General features: G+C 37.9%; 1 protein-coding gene across 1 annotated transcript; it reads right to left on the bottom strand.

Annotated features, from left to right (window-relative positions):
- Positions 1-15,363: 15,363 nt before the first annotated feature.
- LOC124283555 (monocarboxylate transporter 5-like) lies at positions 15,364-18,225 on the bottom strand. The gene is made up of 3 exons (XM_046719568.1): positions 17,746-18,225; positions 16,384-16,434; positions 15,364-15,570 (listed from the first exon to the last, which is right to left on the bottom strand). The coding sequence occupies exons 1-3, from the start codon at positions 18,128-18,130 to the stop codon at positions 15,506-15,508; spliced, it is 501 nt and encodes a 166-aa protein (XP_046575524.1). The 5' UTR covers positions 18,131-18,225; the 3' UTR covers positions 15,364-15,505.
- Between the last annotated feature and the right edge of the window lie 3,912 nt (positions 18,226-22,137).

Raw genomic sequence — 22,137 nt, 5'->3', positions numbered from 1 at the left:
CTTAAAGTTTTCAAGGGTTGGAGACAGCTTAAGGTCATCAGTTAGAGCATTCCAACTGATCGATGCCATGTTGTGGTAAGACTTGTAGCCAAATGATTTGAGGCTCCACTTTGGTACACAGAGCAGATTAGATGAGGATGAACGTGAAGCTGCAACCAACAAGCTGTTGCAATAGTCAAGTCGTGAGAGAATCAGTGTTCTCACCAGGGCAGCCGCAGCATCCTGTGTCAGGAGATGTCTGATCTGTCCAATGTTACGCAGATGGAAGTAACATTTTCTACATACATCCGAAATATGTTTCTTCATGGAGAGGTGAGATTGGAGTAGGAGGCCAAGATGGAGAAGGCTGAATGACAATACTTCCAATTTTCAACTGATCATGTTGTGATTTTACTAACATGTTACTTGTGCCAACAATCGTAACCTCTGTCTTGTGTTGATTTAGTTTTAGTTTGTTATTGAACATCCACGAACCAATATCGTCGATGGCATCTTCAATTCTGGTTAAGTCAGAATTGTTGTCACAACCCCTGGTAATACCATCAAACAACTGAGTATCGTCAGCATAGAGGTCATGATTAGTAGCTTTCTCACAAAGCAGGTTGCCAATTTCTTTGGTATACAAAGAGAACAATACAGGACTGAGAACTGATCCCTGTGGTACACCACAAAGAAGCATAGCTCCCTCGGACTGAGCATTATGAACAGCAACAGATTGAGTCCTGTTTGATAAGTTGGGCCTAAACCATAGAAGAGTCATATCATTTAATCCATACTGTAACTTAAGTCTTGATAGAAGTATCTGGTGATCCACCGTATCAAACGCGGCAGTGGTAGTGTCTAAATACACTGTTTGCGAACTTTAGATGACGTATATGTCATGTTTTAATGCCAAAAATGTGGGAATCATTTGATTTTTGGAGTCCATTTTGGATCTTTAGGAATGAACCATTAAGCAAATCATTTCACAACATATATTATGTAAATCCTTGCTGCCAAAAAAAACAGTTTCAAAACTTAAATAATTCAAATGTGTCTTCTGAGAGCAGATATATCATACATTATTGATATTTGGCGGCCATATTGGATTTATGCAAATTTAACAAATTTCTCACGCTTTGATTCCTTAGGACTTTTTGTATGGTGTTCTAGGGACCTCATAGAAATGCACAGTGGTGTAAACATTTCTGTTACAATTTGTTCCAAGTTGAGTGCTAAATTGGCCTAGAATGCCTGGACTAAATCCCCAAAACCTTTACTTCATACAAGAGTACTGGAATTACCCTCGCGTCAAATATTGCCACAAAGAAAGCTGGTGAAAACAGTTGCAACGAGCGTGACGTCGTAGTAGTATCTAAACCTTTTTGGCCTGCAGTGCTATATCATCTGGTCCGTCTTAGACCAATAATGAGTGAGTGAGTGAGTTAAAATCGGCAATATTTCAGCCATATTGTGACTAGGACAGTTTATAATTATATTATAGATCAATAAAGTAGGACATTAAAAACCTATAGACGAAGAACAGTAAAACAACTAGTGTATAACAGATATTCATTTAAAACTAGCAATGAAATCTAAAGTATTGGAACTATAAATGACAATACAATATAAAAACAGGCTATAGATTGCCAACGACTGAAGGTAGATCACCATACTTGGGACCATGGGGACTTACAGTACAAGTGCTTCCTGCATGGGCCCTAGCTGGATTTACACCATCCCCTCATCTGTTTAGATATATCTAACCATACATTAAAATTACACATATTCTACGATGAAAAGACGGAAAAGTGAAATTCACTTTGAATGTTTTGGGACTTACGTACCTAGACCAATAATAACAAGGCCTACTGGACAACCCCAAACAGGTGTAATAACAATCGCCTCTGCATCGCCTTTATAGAACCATTTCTGGAAATCACCATTTTGTAAGATTACTATTATATTTTTAGACATTTTTGCTTATATTTTCCAATTTAGAAACATACATTCCGTACAAACTTTTACTTTCTCTTGAGAGCGAGAAAAAAGATATCTAACGGTATGAAATCACTATGAAATTAGAATGGTAGAATGTTGTCTACACCTTGGTGAAACTAAACTAACTAGGCCCTTCTTTCCCGTCTCAAGAACTATTTCATTTAAAAACTGAAACAGGAACGGGCTCAATACACAGCCTTCTCTTACACCTATAAGACAATAAAATGTTCCACACATGCATCTGTTAGACAGGACAGAAGGTTATACGTCTGTAAAAATCGACTGCATTTACCCATTTGTGTACTAGTGCCGTGTTTGTTAAACAGATGCTATAGAAGAGGGAGTATTGTCCATCAACTGCTTTTTACTGAGGCATTCATCATCATACCATGGGGAAACCATTCATGTCTCACAACGAATCTGTCTTTTAAACACACAGAGAGCTGATAGGATAGCCTCAGCTAGTAAACTCAATCCGGCAGATAAGTCTGAGGTGGAAACCAGTGCTGCGTTTACTAACCTCTCAATGGTCATATGTGATAACATCTTTTTGACAAAGATTTCACTGAGGTTTTCAGCCCAGGTGCACTTGTATTTTCACTGTTTGACACGAGAGCTGACAGTGCATATAATCTCGTGATTGGTACCACCTATGACTGGCAAATGTTAAGATTCTGATCATGACATTATTGTAAATTCTGAAATACTAATGGAGACCCTTTCAGCAGCCCTTATGAATATCGAACCACTCCAATAAATTGACTGTGGATTCTTTCGGTGATGTCAAAAAGCATACGCTACATGGTGGTATGTGGTAGAGTGTGTCAAGGTGCCCGGCGGTGCAAGTTGATGTGAGCGAATTATGTGAGTGAGTGAGTTTAGTTTTATGCCAGTTTTAGCAATATTCCAGTGAAATCACGACGTGGGACACCAGAAATTGGCGTCAAATACTACAACCCATGTTTGGAATCAAACATGGGTCTTCGGCGTGACGAGTGAACGCTTTAACCACTAGGCAACCTCACCGCCGCGTAGATACATTCAAGTCCGTGCTTATGCATATAAATGTGTAATTTTATGTTAAGACCAGCTGTGGCATTGCAGCATGACATCTAAAAATCTCTTATTCTTCATATTGGCACCCTTGAATAGCAACCTCCTCGTGGTGGGTGCTGGGTAATGACTCGGGAGCATATATATAGAGAGAGGTCCACAGCATACCAAACAACTACTTAAATACAAACTACCCCAAACACACTCATATATATACAGATGCATCAGTTAGCATTAACAAACCCACAGGCCTAGGCATACACGTTCAACAAACCCCTCCCATCACAACAAATTTTCACTATACCAACTACACCACAATAAACACTGCCGAACTCACTGCCATTCTCACTTCATTACACCTAATACCCTCCCTTCCCCAAACAAACTTCCTTATACTATCCGATTCACTCAACTCTATCAAACAACTTCACAACATGCATTCTAAATCGCGCCCAGACCTAATACACAATATAATTATCCAAACCGACTCACTCACACGCTCAAACAAAAATATCACATTCACATGGATACCCAGCCACTCAAACATCACAGGAAATGACACCGCCGATACAGCAGCTAACTCACCACATCCCATACATCACCAAACCTCAATTTCCACACTTCCAAAGCAGAAATAAAAAAACTCATTAAAACAAACATATCAAATACCAACTTCCAACACAACATCAACACAAACAAATCAACCTGGGTCACATCCATTATTAAATCCCCAATAAGAAAAAATCCCACATATTCCAACATCAAAAACATTGACACGGCAATAACCAGACTAACCACAGGCATCACTAACTTAAACTACACACTCTATAAACAAAACAGACATCCGGACGGATTATGCACTCACTGCAACACACAAGAAAACATTAACCACATATTCACACACTGCCAGCTGCAACAAACAAACATTAAGCAATTACATAACAACATTCCCACCAAATACCACAATAATATCCACCTCCTTCTCAACCCCCACAACCCGCCCAATATATTCCAAGCCATAGCAACCTTCCTTGTAAACTCTAACTTACTCCAAAAAATTTAGAACCTCCCAAACAAACCCTCTCGTTTCCACTCACTTCTAGCCTATACATTTAGACCAGGCGTCAAAATTTAATTCAATCATACTATCACTCTATCACCAGCACAAGCCTACACATTTAGACCTGGGAGTCAATTTCATTCATTAACAGTGCTCTAAATCCGCTGCGAGGTCCGCGCCCATCCCCTCGCCAATCACAGTCCACTAAAACATAAACAAACCAGCCCAACCCCTCTACCGCAAGGTCAATGCCATCCACCCAAGCCAGCTTACCTCCAACCTTCACCTACAGCCTCGGCCCCTTACCCACAGCCTTCTTCGCTCCCTCAGGTCCAACATTTTCACTACCACTACTCAGCTATAACTCTATCTCTTGCCACTAATAAATTCAATTATATTGCTTTTTCTTTTCTCTCCCATTCGCTCCCTAACATCGGCTTTTTATTTATTTTTTCTCATGTTTTTCACTTCCAAATTCCCACTTAGGTTAATGCCCCATCATTTATATTTTTTTTGGTACGGTGCTTTACTCCTTATTTTAAACCTATTTATTATTATCTTACCTACCACCTACCCCGTCGGCGACATTGGCTCCAGCTAAAAGCCGACGTTAAACTCCAAATCATCGCATCAGCATACCATTGCTGGTCGTAAGAGGTAGCAGTGGTGGTTGAGGGCACACAGACCAGGACCAGGACTAGGTGTTGATGTTGACAACTTGACGCGATTATTTACAGACCAGGAAATTCCAGGAAATTTAAATGAACTCACGATGATTATCATACCATCATGCTTATCATACCAGTACATTCTGCTATTCAAGGGTGATAAATGTCTTCAGATCATGGTGCAGTAACGATTTTTGAACGATCACTAACACTAAGGTAGTTGATGAACATGCAGATGTCGCTTCAAGCCTTAAACAGCAGGCACCTGCTGATCTGAACACTCTTCTCAAACGGTTAAGGGTTCAGGGCGTCGACGTCCCGTCCGTTGCGATAATTTAGCAATTAACATTGGATTATAGAGACAATGATGGGCCTACGTGTTGTTAGAAGAGGATAATCCGGATGAGGGCACACCAAATGAGAAAACACAAGCCACATCTTTGTAGGAAGACAGTGTTTTATTTCAGTCTCAGCTCACTTAGTATATATACATCAAAATATAAAACTAATACATAGAGGCGTAAGCCACGAGTGGTAACGGGTGACTATATGGACAGATTATATTAACCATGTTACAACATGCTACATTTTACAGGAATCATAAATAGTTCTACTGCATAATATTTCGAGATGTTACAAAATATGACAAAAATTTTAATATACATACACATTTATACAAGTACATTATCAATTTATTAAAGATGTAAAAGTAGAGACGCTGAATCAGCAAATTGTCTAACAGTTAACATTCCATTTTGAAACTGGTGTCTCAGTTCTTGAAGACGACTAACGGTATTTCTTCTTCTTCGTGGGTTGTCTTTGGCCTCCGGCATATTGCACCAACGAGATGTAGGAATAAACTTACGTTCAAGTTGAGCATAAGCCATTTCAAAATCGAAAGCTCCCGTTCATGCTTCTCATTATATATCCCCATGCAGTTAAATGTGTTCATCGTTGATTGTTTTCATAATGTATTGACACGGTCGGCTTCCGTGTGCGATGTGTTCACCAACCACCAGCCTTTTAATAACACGTCACATGAGATTAGCCATGCGCTAAAATAACGCCCAAACTCCAAAGCGTACCGCTTATCGACGTCCTGGGCCTTATACAAAATCCAAAGCCGACACCTTCTGAAACTATTGTCATGTAAGTGGTATTAATTCCTGAGCATTAGAGATGAGATTGGAGTGCTTATTTTGGAATTAACTGCGTTTCATTAGCTGTTATCTATTAACAAGTTCACACACCAATTGCATAACACTGTCGCTGACCACAAACCAAAACGGCCCATCCCTTGTGGCAGGTGGTAATTAGATGGTACCAATTAGACAATGTTTTCTACAACAATAGGCCTTTTATTCCCTGGCAAGAGTTCACATAAATGACATGTAATAAACCCTGTCCAGTATCAGTGGGTCCTTTAAACATTTATTTGATCCATGATGTAACGTAGGTCAATGTAATGTGTGTGTACACAAACAGTGACAGGGGAAAATTTGTTTGCGCTTTTGTTGATAACAAGTAAAACATACACTTAAAACGGTATTTTGGAAAATGCTAGCCATACTAGGGGCAAATATAACTGTAAATATCAATTGTTGACACTTAAAAAAACAAGAAGGATGAAGAGTGAAGTTATACTAATATATTTATAGAATTGGTTCATAGTTTGATCGCATAGGACAGCGAATAGAAAACTCTTACTTTAAACATAATCCCAAATTTCAGAAATGTATAAATGAATACTCTCAAAATACGGCGTATTCCTGCACTTCTCATGAATAAATATGTCACATGCAAGATGAATTATGTATATCAAAAATAAGAACTCTAACAGAACAAAAGAGGCGTGGAAGATTTACATCTCTACACTCATCGGGATCCTTGGGTAAAGGGTACAGGAGAAATTGAAAGAAGTAGTGGTAAAATCCTTCCTAAATTTCAAAAAATGTCAAAGCCTTGGAAATATCATCTTTACAATTTGGGAATTTTTTGGAAATCACCATTTTTTCTTGTGCAAACTCTGCATCAAAATGGGTGATCTCAACGGATATAATCCTTTGTGGGGAAGTACAGATACTAACAATAAAGGGAAATCCTTGAAGACTTCATTTATGATGATAATTTATGTACCCTCAATGATGGCTCAGCCACATATTTACACCTTTGTTCGGGAATTTATTCTGCACAGACCTAAATATGTATAACGAATTTGAATGGTCAGTCCACCATAACCTGTGTGACCATTTTCCCACAAAACTTTCTGCTATAAACCCAAAACGATGGTACGATTGTTGTACCAAAACCAACAGCAAGGTGGATTTTCGATAAGGCCAACTGGCCATTATTTTAGTCAATGTGTACTGACAACTTGAATTCTGACTTACTTGTCAATACTCTGGATCCGATTTAGAAGTCTGCTAACCCACATATTCGTAAACCATGGTTTACAGACGATTGTAAACATGCTAGGAAGTGTAGGAAGAAGGCAGAGAAATACTTTCGCCGACATCTTACATCTTACAATTTAAATAATGTAAAAATAAATAGTACCAAGGCTCGACGAATTCTAAACAATGTACACGTCGGTCTTGGAAGAACTTTGTTTTAAAAATAAATTCACGAACGCCTATGACGAAGGGGTGGAACGTGATACAGAGAATCAAGAGCAAAGGTAGAAATTCTAGTGTTCACCATCTTATAGATGGACACAACATGTTAAAAGATCAAACTGACATTGCAAACAAGTTGGGTGAAACTTGGGCTACACATTAGTCTTCATCAAATCATAATCCAAAGTTTTAGAAATATACAAATCATCAAGAAAAGCTGAAAATTAACTTTCATTCTGATAATGGTGAAGATTATAATGAGATATTTTCACTACATAAGTTGAATACTGCCTTAGCGCAAGCTCATGATGGCAACTGATATAGGTGCTGATAATATCCACTATCATCTCCTAAAACATTTACCCAATGCATTTCTTGAAAACCTTCTGAACATATTTGATAATATTTGGACAACAGGGCACGTTCATCTTTTGTGGTGTGATACCATTGTTGTACCCAAACCTAAGCCTGGCCAAGACAATACAGATCCATCTAACTATAGACCAATTTCATTAACTAGCTGCATTTGTAAAACCTGTGATACCCTAGTTATTTTACAGTCCTTCGATGACTGATTATTTAGCAACGTTAATTTATTGTTTATGTAAAACATTTCTCGTCACTATAAGGCTGAAATATTGCCGAGGTGACGTTAAATTCTAACTCACTCACTCACTCCGCAAAAAATAGAAGCGCCATCGACCATTTCGTCCGATTGGAATCATTCATTAAAACTTACATTGTAAATAACCAACGTGCTGCATCAGTCTTTTTTTACCTAGAAAAAGCTTATGACACAACTTGTAAACAGGCTTTCGTTTAAGAGGTCTCATTTTATATCACAGTATTTAGCAGACAGACACTTTCAAGTCCCTGTTGGATCAACCCTGTCTCATCACTACAATCAGGATGAGGGTGTTCCACAAGGCAGTATTTTGTCTGTTACTGTGTTTAGCCAAAAAATCAATAGTCTCTCAAAAATATTAAATGACTCAATTGATGAGTCATTGTTTGTTGGTGATTTTAACATCGTGTTAAAATATGCATACTATCAAGAGACAATTACAGATGTGTTTCAATACAATTCATAAATGGTCACTGGGCTTTAAATTTACACAGATATGGATCAAATGTATTCCTGTCGAACATATAAGCCTCAGAAAGATCCCAAACTTGTTCTAGATGGCTCTCTAATTATCGTTGTAAAGAAAGCTAAACATTTGGTACTTAGTTTCGACCATTTTTTAACCTTTTTGCCACATATTAAATATCTCAAGACCAAATGCTTGAAGGTCTATCAAAAGTCTATTAAAAGTCGTCTCCAATTCAAAACAACCCTCCTTCATTTATACAGATCGCATATGGTAGAGCTGCACAAGCGATCTCTAACAATTAGATTCTGTCCATCACCAAGGTCTAAGACTTTGTCTAAGATCCTTTAGAGCTTCTCTTGTTTCCAAGCTCCACGTTCAGGCCGATGAAACTTCTCTTAATAAACGCCGTATAAAAGTATCTTTACAGTATCACACTAAACTATATTCAAATGAGTCCAACCCTGCGTATAACTGTGTCTTTAATCCCGTCTATGGAGATTGGTACAAGAAGAAATCTTCTCTTGTTCCGCCTGTTGGGCTCAGACTTAAACCATTAATTTCTGCTGTCAGCATTGAGTTTGAAAGTTTATGATCTCTTTCCCGTCGTCTTTCTTCTCGTCCTTGGCAATTAGTGAGGCTACAAGTTGACTTACCACTGAGAACATTTGAAAAATCAGAAACTAAGGAATTATAATAAAATCAAGGATATAATCTGTACTTTACTAAGAAAGTGTAATCCAAATATAACATATGTTACAAAAGATATAATCAATTAACATAAATATAATACTCATAAAAACATACATACAAATACTTGTATAGCGCCAATATCCGTAAACCTCTCAAAGGCGCTTTGGCTCTAAGATGGTATTGATATCAAATAGAGTTCAAATGCTTCAGCAAAGAGAGAGTCTTTAGATTGGATTTATAAACAGCTAATTCTGGTTGTGTTCTGAGGTGAGATGGAAGATTGTTCCAGAGACGAGGGCCAGTCGTCTCGAGTGACCTGTCACCATATGTTTTTGTCCTAGTCACAGGAATTGTCACTGGTCATTTGATCGGAGGGAACGTACAGGAGTATAACAGTGGAACAGATCACAGAGCTACTGTGGAGCTAGACCATGTATACTTTTGAAAACAAGGAGTAGAGTTTTATATTTAATGCGGTAGTGGACGGGAAGCCAATGAAGTGAGTGAAGAACGGGAGTAATGTGGTCCGATTTCTTTGACTGAGTGCACTTTCTGAAGCTTGTGCATACGATAATTTGGGAGACCCACAAGAAGCGCATTACAGTAGTCAAGACGATATGTTACTTATGCCTGAATAAGAGATGCTGTAGTCTTGACGTCCAGGTATCGTCGAACCATGCCGATGTTGCGAATGTGGTAGTACGCCCTTCTACATATGTTAGTAATCTGTGGCTCCATGGACAGTGAGGAATCAAAAATAACCCCCAAGTTCCGCACCTCATGGTTTGGCTGAATCTCACACTGACCGATGCTGAATTTAGGAAGAGAGATACTTGGTTGGAGACGCTTAGGGTGGAAAACTATGAGTTCAGTTTTATCATCATAAATCCTTATTTACAGATGGATCCAAGGATGGTGGAGCAGTAGCTTGTGCCACTTTCATCGGATCCAGAACAATATCCTCCAGATTGTCAGATTGTCAGGTCAATATTCACAGCAGAAGCAAACGCCATACTAACAGCTCTTGAATATGTAAATAGACACCCTCAATGTAAACAATATCACATTTTTAGATTCTGGCTAAACAAATAGTCATCACGCTAAAAACATATTTCTTGTAAACATCCACATCCAACACTTATAATGGAAATAATTGAATTATATAATGATCTTGCTACTGGCCAATACGACATCGTCCTTTGGTGGTTACCAAGTCATGTTTGAATTTCTGGTAACACAATGGCCGATTTTGCTGCTGAAGAGGCACTCAACAAATCTGTGACACCACTTCTTATTCCATACTCTGATTACAAAGCTGTCATTCGATCATATATCCGCGATCTAATGCAAAAGAAGTTAGTCACCTTCAATAGGTATCAATAAATTACATCAAATATGGGAATACAAGATACACTCATGAATACCTGTTAAAAAGTGAGGTGTATCCCTTGACTTTTCCATCACAAGGGATGCATATTTCAATGTCAAAACACTTAAGGAACTTTTTTACAATGTTAATTATCATTTAATACTTGTTTTTTGAAAGGGAATAGAATTACAAGATAAATTCTGAACTATATGTTTTGTAAATACCTGTAGATAAATGATAGTTTATAAATGGCAGTATAAATTAGCAACTTCGATTGTTAGTGGCTGCATTCTGAAAGGGGGTTAAAGTACTGTCAGATTAGAATATTCCCACCAGAGTTGATTCTACAGATTCTACAGTAACCACCCAGGCATATCCACCATCAACGTTCTTTCTTGAGAGCTTCATGGATTGTTCTGTATGGGGAACCAGTTTATTTTTCAAAGTGGTTTCCAGTATTATGTTCTTTTTTCTTGAATAGTCTCTTTCATCAACAGATGAGTGAGGGAGTGCGGTCATTACCTACGTGTGTCATGTTTATGGTGTAGCCAAAAAGCGGTATGCGTTCTACAAATGATATGTCAATTAGACGGAAGAATACACTAAACACGGAAGACGATGGTGTCTTAGTTTTACAGCTGTAAGTAGGTTTTAAAGTAGTATAAAAGGCGTTCAAAAGTGGGTAGATCACCTGGGCTGTATTGTTCTAACTGTAAACTCCCTGTAAACGCTTTTAGTTTGTAACTAGGACAAGATATTCTTTACCTCACAACCGATACAAATTGTCACTTCTTATGAGTGTCTTTGGGGTACTCTCACACGCAGACGAGGGTCGAAGTGTCACTCCTGTAATACCGCAATATAACCAAAAACCATGGTGTCTGACAAGGCTTAATGACATTCAATAGTGTTTTGAAACATTTCTCTTCAAATATGTGACATAAATGTAATTCGTACTCTTTTTCGAACGGAGCATCGGTCAAGTGTTATGGAAACTTTGTGTGGACAGTTTAGATACACTAATCATAGACTTATGATGGAAGTTGGCAGACATAGGTAAATATCTTTAAAAATGAATATTTGTGAGGAATCTGATTTAAATATGGTAGAAGATGACTTTCCTTTTCTCTTATTTTGTGCAGAATACAACTTTCTGCAGAATAAATATTTAAACCTGCCTTTCTGTGTACATCGCACTCATCAAGATTTTCGTGCAAACAATGATAATCTTTAAAAACTATCTCACACTGTTCAGTCATTTTAGGGTTCGAATCTTTTACTTGTGACATGTTTATGCTGAGTGATATTAGTGTATGAGTGAGTTAAGGTTTTAAGTCAAATCGACAAATTTCAAATATTGTGACAATAAACAAGTTAAATGTTCTAATGATATGATATGATATGATATGATTATAAAACGTGTATGTAAATCTAAAATGTCTTAATTATAGAAAACAACACAATATAAATATGGGTTATATATTGCCAATAACTGAAGGTAGATCACCATACTAGGGACAATGCGAGCTTACAGTACATGTGCATTCTGCATGGACCTTAGATGGATAAGTAGTAATATTAAACCGACTCACCACACATGTTTTGAACTGTTGGTTACCTAGTTTCCGGTGCTGATTCCATAATTGTTCTGCACATAAGTAACTGAGGCATCTACAGCACCGGCTTACCTCTTTCTGCGTTAGACAGACGGCAAGTGAGGATAAAATGGAATAATTACAAGTAAACTGCACCACTAAGTCATGATATGGTGACATTGACACTCATCATCTCTACACACCGTATATGCTATACTGTCATCATTCAGGCAGGTTTGCTGTGTGCATACTTTTGCTATTCTTTTCACTTATTGAAGGTACTATAATTCCATTTGTCATGTGCAGTCATTATTAATGTAAAAGTATACTTTCTCTTTAGTTGATTTCGCACCTCCAAAAACATGTCTAAATAGAGTTTTTTCTGAAAACCTGAAATGAAGTTTTGTAAAATCTCATAACGATCGTTCAAATATTATAGTGTCATAGTTGACAACTGGGTATCATATGACTTGAACCATACGAAGGCATACAAAAACGAATACCTCTGCCAGATTTTTCTTATGCGGTTTCAAATCGTTGGAAACAGTCGTAATCTGATCAACAGCCCAACCTGAAAACCCTATCGTTTTCAGAAGCATACATACACATTTGTGACTAATGCGCTCTGAAGAGTAACATTTTGCTTAATGTGTCACAACCAAAATTTACATCAACTGATAGCATAAAGTCCCTGAATTAAATATGGTGTGATGTTTCCAAGAACCTTAAAGTTCAAAGTATGGTTTGCGTATTCTGTGCCTTGCATGTTCATGTTGAAACATATTGAAATAGTCACAAGCAAGACAACCTATTTAGGATTAATAGAAAGAATGTTTGTGATTGTCGTTGGCTATGTTGTACCCATATGGTGAATCGAACCTCGGTCTTCAGCGTAAAGGACCGACGCTTTAACAATTAGGGTACCCCATCACCCCGGTTCAACATGACACATTTGACATTACTTAAAATGTGTAATTACAAATGTAAAATGGACAAGAATTCACTCATTTCTCTATCTCTAATCAAGTTAGTGAGCGAGCTTAGTTTTACGCCGCACTCAGCAATATTCCAGCTATATGGCGGCGGTTTGTAAATACTCGAATCTGGACCAGACAATCCAGTGATCAACATCATGAGCATCAATTTTCGCAAATGGCAACCGATAACATGTGTCAACCAAGTCAGCAAGCTTGTCCACCCGATCCCGTTAGCTTTAATAAAGAGACGAGAAGGCGAGTTATTGAACTTGGTTCTTTTCTTTTTTCTTTTATTAAAATCTTGAAAAGTCCAAAACTAGATTTGAAAATAAGTTGTTTGATTTTTTTAAATGGTATTCGTATAGCGACTTAAAGTCTCTTATATCTGACATGACATCCAACTTATCATGAGTGAGTGAGTTGAGTTTTACACCGCACTCAGCAATATTCCAGCTGTATGGCGGCGGTCTGTTAATAATCGAGTTTCGACCAGGAAATCCAGTGATCAACAACATGAGCATCGATCTGCGCAATTGGGAACCGATGACATGTGTCAACCAAGTCAGCGAGCCTGACCACCCGATCCCGTTAGTCGCCTTTTACGACAAGCAGTTGCCTTTTATGACAAGAATGGGTTGCTGAAGACCTATTCTACCCCGGATCTTCACGGGTCCAAATTATCATGAGTGATTCCTCGAAGATAGATATCAAAACCTGGACAACTGGCATACATACGCCTAATGCACAGTCTTAAAATGGGTAAAAGTGCCCGTTTGTGCAAATTGTTTGTGCTTTTCTATACAAAGTGCAAAGTATATCAACCAGGCATGGCACTGTTTAATCTTCATGAGTCATTGGAGCTCAATGTTTTCATCAAACGATGTCAGATTGTCAAGAGTGATCAATGAGTGAGTTAGTATTAAACGTCACATCGGCAATATTTCATCCATATCGTGGCGAGATTACTTGACATTGAAATATAATATATAGAGAGATTATAAAACCTACCGACACATGATAGTAGAGCAACTAGAGTATCACAGATATATATGTAAAACTAGTAATTGAATCCAAAACATTTTAACTATAGGGGACAACACAATATAAAAATGGGCTATAGATCGCCAACAACTGAGGGTAGATCACCATACTAGGAGCCATGGAGATTGTTAAGAGGATAGCGACTATTGTAACAGATCCAAGAAAGGTAAGTGTAGTTCAAGCTGAATTAGTGTGTCACGCTGCGTGTGTAAAACAGTAATATACCACATGTGATGGGTATCTGTGGACATTGCACGGCAGGGTTAAAATTAAAGAGACCACGTCATTTAGGGGACTAACCTCCTTGTCTAAAAGATACAATGCAGGGCAAATGTTCATTATGAAGTTGTATTTTTCGGATTCTTGCACTTTAAATGTATGAATTTAGAAAGATTCGCTCAATCAATAACTTGAAAGATATGTAGTCAAAATGTTTTAAAATTTGGAAGCATTTTGTCTGGGGGAGAGATGCAGAGCAAAGGTGATTGTGATTTTCTATTTTTGAAAGAGTTTCTTTTAAACTCAAAATGAAAAAAAACAATAATTAAAACACATTTGAATAGCTTGTTTTCAAATTTGGGATCACCCTCCATACCTATAGGAGAGGTGCAGTGCAAGGTTTTTAATGTCTCGAGAATAATCATTGATACGATCTCTTTAATAGTCCCACATCAAATTTGTTCAGCCAATAACTTGACAATCATACCATTAAAGTATATTTTCAGATTTTGTTAATGTAATCTATGTTCATGGATGAGATGTATTTCAGTGTTTGCTACAAATCTAGTATTTTCGACTTGAAAAATCATTATTATTATTTTTTAACTGACTCTTGGAAAAACGGTGAACCTTGCTCATATTTCCCGGCTCATGGTACATCGATGAAGCTGTTCGTTGTTGACAAGTTGTGAAAACGACGCTCAGCATTTGTCAGTGTCATGTCAGTGTCCCTACGTTCATGGCACCAACTTTTACAGTAGTTGTGTAAAACGTGTTTAATCATTCATTGTAATTTGATAACAATCGTTTGATCATCAAAGCAGTTACAACAATAAGACATAGTCATCAATATCCCCACCACAGTGTTCTGTTCCTATTTGGTACCTTTGTTAACTCCACCAAGCCATTCATGTCCTGAAAATACATTAGGTTTCCCAATCTATAACGCTTTCTGAGAAAATCTGTCCCCATTGGGGATACCATGCACTAAGTCAAGAAACGCACATACCAAATTTTGTTTCCCTGTCTATAACAGTTTTTGAGACGATATGTCGCAATTATCTCGGACGGACGGACGGAGGTCACACCAATATTCCCCTCCCACTTCGTTGCGGGAGATAAAACATACTTAGTCTATATCCATTTATGTTAGCTTCTTGGTCAATGGAATACACAACGCGAGGAAGGCACTAATGATGAAGCAGGCACCTGCAACGAAACAATGACCAAATATACACAGAGTTAAAAGTTATGTACCCATGTCAGGTGTCCTCCGCCGTGATATTGCTGATATATTGCTAAAACAGAGTAAAACTATACTCCCTTACTATGGAATATGCAGACAGCAATGAGGCACTGATGTTGGCAAAACATTTAACTAGAAAGCAAGCACATTAAATGGATATTTACAGACAATAGTATTCAATGTGTTGCAAAGTAATCGTGTTGTTTCTCAAAAATATACGATTGTTGTTTTCCTCTTAAATTAATTGTTTGTCTTTATCAGAAATTAAAGGTAACCGTCTCACAATCAAAGGTTTGCCAATTGATTGAAATTGTTTTCCTGAAGGTTCAGCATTCTTGAACATGGGGAGTAAACAATGAAGCATACAACTTTATAGATGACATCTTGTTTATTGCACAGAGCGACCTATTGATGTAGGATCGTACACTGTTATCAAGCTAAAAGTGATAACAGTGTAGAAATCTACATCGAAACGTCGCTCTATTCAATAAACAAGAAGATGTCATCCATGATGTCATCCATGATGTCACCCATGATGTTGTATGCTTCATAAATGGTTTGTGATACTGTTTAGTCCAACAAATGGGACACGAATGTTTATGTCTGTTCACAGTGTATGTCTGTTCACTAAATTCGCAGTGCACACTTACTCTCATATCACTTAGTGGACTTTCCTCTTTCAACATATGTTCATTTGGCAGGTTGCATAAAACTCATTTTACTTATTTATTTACACTATTAACGATTTTTCAATAATGGTGATCACAATTACTTACCTGAGAAAAGAAACGTAAGGACATACACTCCAGTACTTTCATAAATAAGACCTGAAACACAATGTGGTGGTTCTTCATGTGGCATTTGTCTCAGTTTGATGATAAAATAGTTTAAGGTAATGAACAAGACTAAAATCTTAAGTAGTATATACCAAAATGCATATTTGAGGATCTATGACAATGCATGTTTCATGATTGGTTCAAATCTCCACGCACCAGTCAGGTAGGGAGTAACAAGCCGTCTATTAACACATTAAAGGTCACATGCAACGTAAAACACAACTTTGCAGTTTCTGATACCTTTCGGTATGGACTTACCGAAACAAATCATCAAAAATGCAAATTCAACTTATAAAGTTGAAAAATAACGCGATGAAAAACAACGTGCGAAGTCGTAGTTCAAACAATTCACTAACTTTCCCCCAGCGCTTGGGGAAATTGAAGTGGTTTCAACAGCTGGGCTTCGCTGATAGCACATGCGCAGTGAAATAGGTTCGCACAGCTTGGAAGCGGGTTGTCCGGTGAATATTCGGTGAAGGCTTTGGTGTAAGCTATTTTTCTAATGTTTTGTTGATATTTCACAGCCACGAGCTTTTTATATGTTATTACAGTAGAGTACCGATTTAACTGTTTATATAATTTCATTTGTCTATTTCACCACATGTTCTTCTTACCGAGTCATTTTCTCAGTTCGATACTTAGATATGTTGACAGAATTGCTAACTGTGATATAGATATGTCGTAGTCAAAGACAAAACTCAATATGTGTTTTATTGCCACCTATGTTTCTGCTTGCCCGTCTGCTAATGACAATATTCAATACACAATTTCAATCACTGACCACATGCAAGTTGAACTTAACACCTACCAAGCTATACACCATAAACAAAACGCATTGATTTATGGCCCGAGTTCGGTCTCTTGCACATTATGTAATTACACAGACAGGCAGGTGTGATACTTGTACACATGACATGTTATGATGTCTGTTGATTGTAAAATGTTATACACAAAAAATGAGCATGTATTTACAAAACCGAACATATCTATATATACACTCACAATAAGCCGTGAGGGCATCTGTAACTGAACCAGCCGTTACACTTGAGTGCACCGGCTGCTTTGTTTCTTGGGAAGTAAACCCAAGTACACAATATTGCACTTTTGATTTGCGATTGTACGCTTATAATTTTGCTTTTATGTTTTTTCATAACCAGCAATGTATATTATATGTCATGAATAAGTGATAATTGGGTTTTAATTATGTTTGATTTTTTGGTTGCATGTGACCTTTAAATAACGCGTTATCAAATCAGCCACTCACACATTCACAGGCAAAATATACGTTCAATGTTAACCTACTTGCAATGGGTGGTCCAACCATGTTGCCGAGTCCAAAGCAAAAGAAACATATACCGTAACCAAAGGCCAATTTGGATCGGCCGATCAGCTCAATGCATATAGGACTAACCAGTGTAAAAGGTCCCTGACTGTATGTACCATACAGGACACTGAAAATCATTTGGAGACTGTACGTATGTGACAGCACGGGGAGTAGCAGAAGGGATACTCCTGTCATTCCTTGTAGTCCAACGTGAAGGATAATGTTTCCAATAGCTGGATCAGAAGAGGCAAAACCAGTCAGCAATCCGGAACAAAGCGCCGGTACACCCATGATAGTGAACAAACTTGCAGACTGTACAGGTGTACTGCCTTTCAATTCAGCAAAATTTGGTAAATGAACCATGCAGGCTGCATCCCCAAGAGACCAGAAAATGATACTGAGCAGATACAAGAAAAATCCATTTGTGCAGAACAAGGTTACACATTGAGGTATTATCCTACTTCCGTGAGTTGTTAGTTGTTACATGCGAGCTGTGTTCAAGCAGAGATTCTGCCGTTTCATTACCTTTCCCAGGACTGTTTTCTTTAACAATCCGAGGCAAATTAGCTGGAGGACGTTGGTTCTCGTCACGCTGATCAAACTTGATGGTCGTATTTTCTACAGTTAGAACATTATCTTAATTGCATCGTCATTGTAAGCTCTCCTTGTGCATCACAAATCTCCTCTGTTTCATCTTGGTGGGCAAGATGTATTGACATTGACTCCTCTTGCGTCAGTGTAGACGGTGGTCGAATTAGAGCTCCAGCTAAGCACACATTGAATGTAATGCCACCCAAAATAAGCAACGTGCCTGATAAACTGTACATCTCTAACAGCTGAACTGTTAATGGTCCGATTACCAGCAGTCCTACTGCACCTCCAGACATGCAGATACCGTATGCTACTGGGAGTCTCTTATTGAAGTAGTTGCTGGGGGCCACGCCACTCACATTAGCAGCCAGACCACAACCTAAACCTGGGGATATAAATTACACACGTTAGCAGGTTGTGAAAGCATACATCAATGAGTTATTACGTGTACAATTACAGAATAACCAACGAGGTACGAGTAATTACGAAAAATGTGTAAATAAATTGTTTCAGTCCCAAGCTTTAAAAGTTACTGTCAAATCTCCGTCCACTTTCAGAGGCCATTTACTTTCAATGTGACAAATGGTCAGCCGTGTTTACAAAGGCGGACTTAGTGTTAACTTGTTGTAATTACTTTGATTGTCAACTGAAACTCATGGAAAGTGAATGTTTGGTTGACCAAAATGTGAACTGTTGGTGATCAGAAACTATGTTCCTGTCGTATAAATCTCGAATCAGTGAGACTGTAGCACGTAGAATATGCGCATTAATGCCCTAAATGTGTGAATGAAGTCCGTGAGAGAGAAATAGTTCCGTCGTCCGGACTTAGTTTTAACCTTTTGTAATTACTTTGTGAACTGAAACTCATGAAGAATGAGGACTATTTTTATGGATATACAACTTCTTTATCCTATATAGGCGACGTTTCGACATAGATTCTAATGTCGTTATGGCGGATTTAACCGACCACCTTAAAACCATCCCAAAGCACAACATCAGCTGGTAAACCACCAAAGTCATCGAGAGGAACCAGCCTGAATTCAGAACCCGAAAACTACTTGCAGCTATCAACATAAAAACGATTTGCCCAGCCATCAAGAGAGATGAAGGATATTTCATCCCCAAGGCCTATCACCGCTTGTTCTTTTAATTTCATGTAACCCTACTCAACCAATGTACATTATGCATTGTGTAAAACTATACATTTTCCATCGTGTAAACATCACTTTACTTTAGCCTTCCCAACAGTCCCTCTGTCACTTATGTTAACAACCTATGTACATTGATCTAGTTAAAAATACCCAACAATATTTCGCTAAATGTATTCAAGGGTTCAACAGACGTATGCCAACAGATTCTGTATGTGCCAACCTATGTCTCTGGGCAATGGTTGGGTACATTGACAAGTGTACATTATCATTCCTTGGAAGATTATGTAATAACGCTTGTAATTCATCAACGAAAACACTGTTCTGTGCATTTTTAGCACTCACTGTTCACTTAAATATTACCTCACGCAGTATTTGCAACACTCTGTTATGTACAGCACGGAAGTATAATCTACTGGACTATGTATTAACATACGTGCAAACTGGCATTTTCCGGCAAAGACAGTTTGGCGCAGAATAGTTATAAGTTGAATCTTCTCTTATGAAGAAGCTTAATGGAAATTGAGACTCTCCATTAGAGAGGATATGTCCAGATATGCTGTAATCCATCAAACACTGAGTCTACGTAGTCTTTACACTCTAATGTATCTGTACCCAGAATATAAAGACCATATACAACTTGCTGTAATAGTCCGTTCTAAAGACAAACTCTCAAAAGAATGTATGCTTTGTAATAAGTACTGCTATCACCACGGTGCCAACATCATTTTGCACTGTGAATCTGTAATGAGCCAAAGAAATAACTTTTATATGACGCTACTTGACCTACTGGACGCAGAATTATATGTATTAATTGAAATGCTTGATGATGAAGATGCCCTTGTACTGATTTGTGGTGCAAAACTTCACATCCCTGGCCTTTATGAAACATGGCATTCCATCATTACATTTAAAGGATCTATTCTTGATGTATTCATGATGTATTCTGAACTATCATTGTTGTAAATAACCGTGCTTTGTACATATCATATGTAGGTATATGTAACTGACTGATGCTTGTTTATGTAATCTTCGAATATATTTTTGGAGGAAATATAGACATTCATTCATTCATTCATTCATTCATTCATTCATTCATTCATTCATTCATTCATTCATTCATAATTCCCACCTGGCTGCCAATCAACATCCTTAATCTCTTATGTATACAACCATGTACATGATCTTTACTGGCTTCCTTTCAACCTACTTAGTCCTGTGTTATCAACCTCTTCTATTGTATAAACAACTGAGTTTTGCCTCATCCCTCATCTATTGTACAAATATCTCAGGTATATATATCACCAAAATTACTTCCCATGTACCACTTGCTTGACAGCGACATTAGCATCTATGTCGAAACGTCGCTTATATAGAATAAAAAAGTTGTATATCCATAGAAAGAGTCCTCATTCTACATCTACCCAACTTCTAGAATGCCACTGAAAGAAGTCAACTGAAACTCATGGGAAATGAATGTTTGGTTGACTATAATGTGAAATGATACGGAAGCGTAGTACGGCCTACGTAGTACTTAATATCTCCTACGTAGGACTTAGTATCTCCTACGTAGGACATTATATCTCCTACGTAGGACTTACCATCTCCTACGTAGGACTTAGTATCTCCTACGTATGATGTAGGTGATCAGAAACTATATGTTCCTGTCTTGTAAATCTCGAGTCAGTGAGACTGTAGCACGTGAACTATGCAAATGAATGCCATGGATTTGTGAATGAAGTCAGTGAGAGAGAAATAGTTCCGTCGTCCAGTGAAAATATACATTATTTTTCAAATTACTTTTTGTTAAGTTTCTTTTTTGACTCAGTATATATCATTGTTTAAGTGTCTGCTTTGGGGATCATTCACTAACTGCACAATGTGTAAATATCAAAAAGATACCACCGATGTCTAAACCGAATTATTTCTTCAGTCCCGACGAGTGCTGGTTTAGACAGCTTCCACTGTATTTTATCCTATATAGGTAATAACAAAGCATTTAGCATTTTGATATTTCAGTATTTACTTATACTTGACATAAATAAGCACCATGAAATGTGGTGGCACCGTATCTGGGCAATGTTTGAGTTACTGCGGTGTAGATTTGTAGGTTAGACTACAGTGTTGGAAACGTTTTACTATTCATCAATTCATTCACGGACACATGGTGCTCGATTATGAATCAAATATGTTTCCTGCAGCAATTGATACAAATTTCACATGTATAACTACATATACTCAACGGAGGGTTAGTAGAAGGAGGCCAGCACATTTCCGTGGTGACACAATATGACGTGCCCCTCTAAAATGTACTGGCCCATGACGTCACCAAAAACAAGATGGCAGAAATCCATGCGCTGACCACCCCCTCCCCGAATGACATCACCAAAACAAGAGATCTGTAAATGTCGTTTGTCTATGTAAAACTCTATACAATACTAGACCGCAAAGCAAATATACATAGACACTCGAAATCGCACGTCCTCCTGTGTGTGTAAAGCTCTCTACAATACGAGACGATAAGATGGCGATATTCTACCAAAGTATCAAAGACATCGTGTCAAACAGTCCATGTAAAGCTCACTTCAATTCAAGACAGCACGAGGACAAAAGGAAGCACAACAGAGGCAT

The sequence above is a fragment of the Haliotis rubra genome, unplaced genomic scaffold (assembly GCF_003918875.1).
Source record: "Haliotis rubra isolate DU_JTF1 unplaced genomic scaffold, ASM391887v1 Scf1094, whole genome shotgun sequence".
Taxonomy (NCBI): domain Eukaryota; kingdom Metazoa; phylum Mollusca; class Gastropoda; order Lepetellida; family Haliotidae; genus Haliotis; species Haliotis rubra.
This window is presented reverse-complemented; position numbering and strand designations above follow the sequence as displayed.

Bases quoted from the DNA above. Each gene is read 5' to 3' on its own strand.
- LOC124283555 (XM_046719568.1), bottom strand. From the start codon at position 18,130: ATGGTTCATTTACCAAATTTTGCTGAATTGAAAGGCAGTACACCTGTA. The intron at 16,435-17,745 runs GTAGGTTAACAT...ATTGTGTTTCAG, and splicing joins GGTTGGACCACCCATTGCAA to GTCTTATTTATGAAAGTACT. The intron at 15,571-16,383 runs GTAAGTAATTGT...GTTTCGTTGCAG, and splicing joins CCTTACGTTTCTTTTCTCAG to GTGCCTGCTTCATCATTAGT.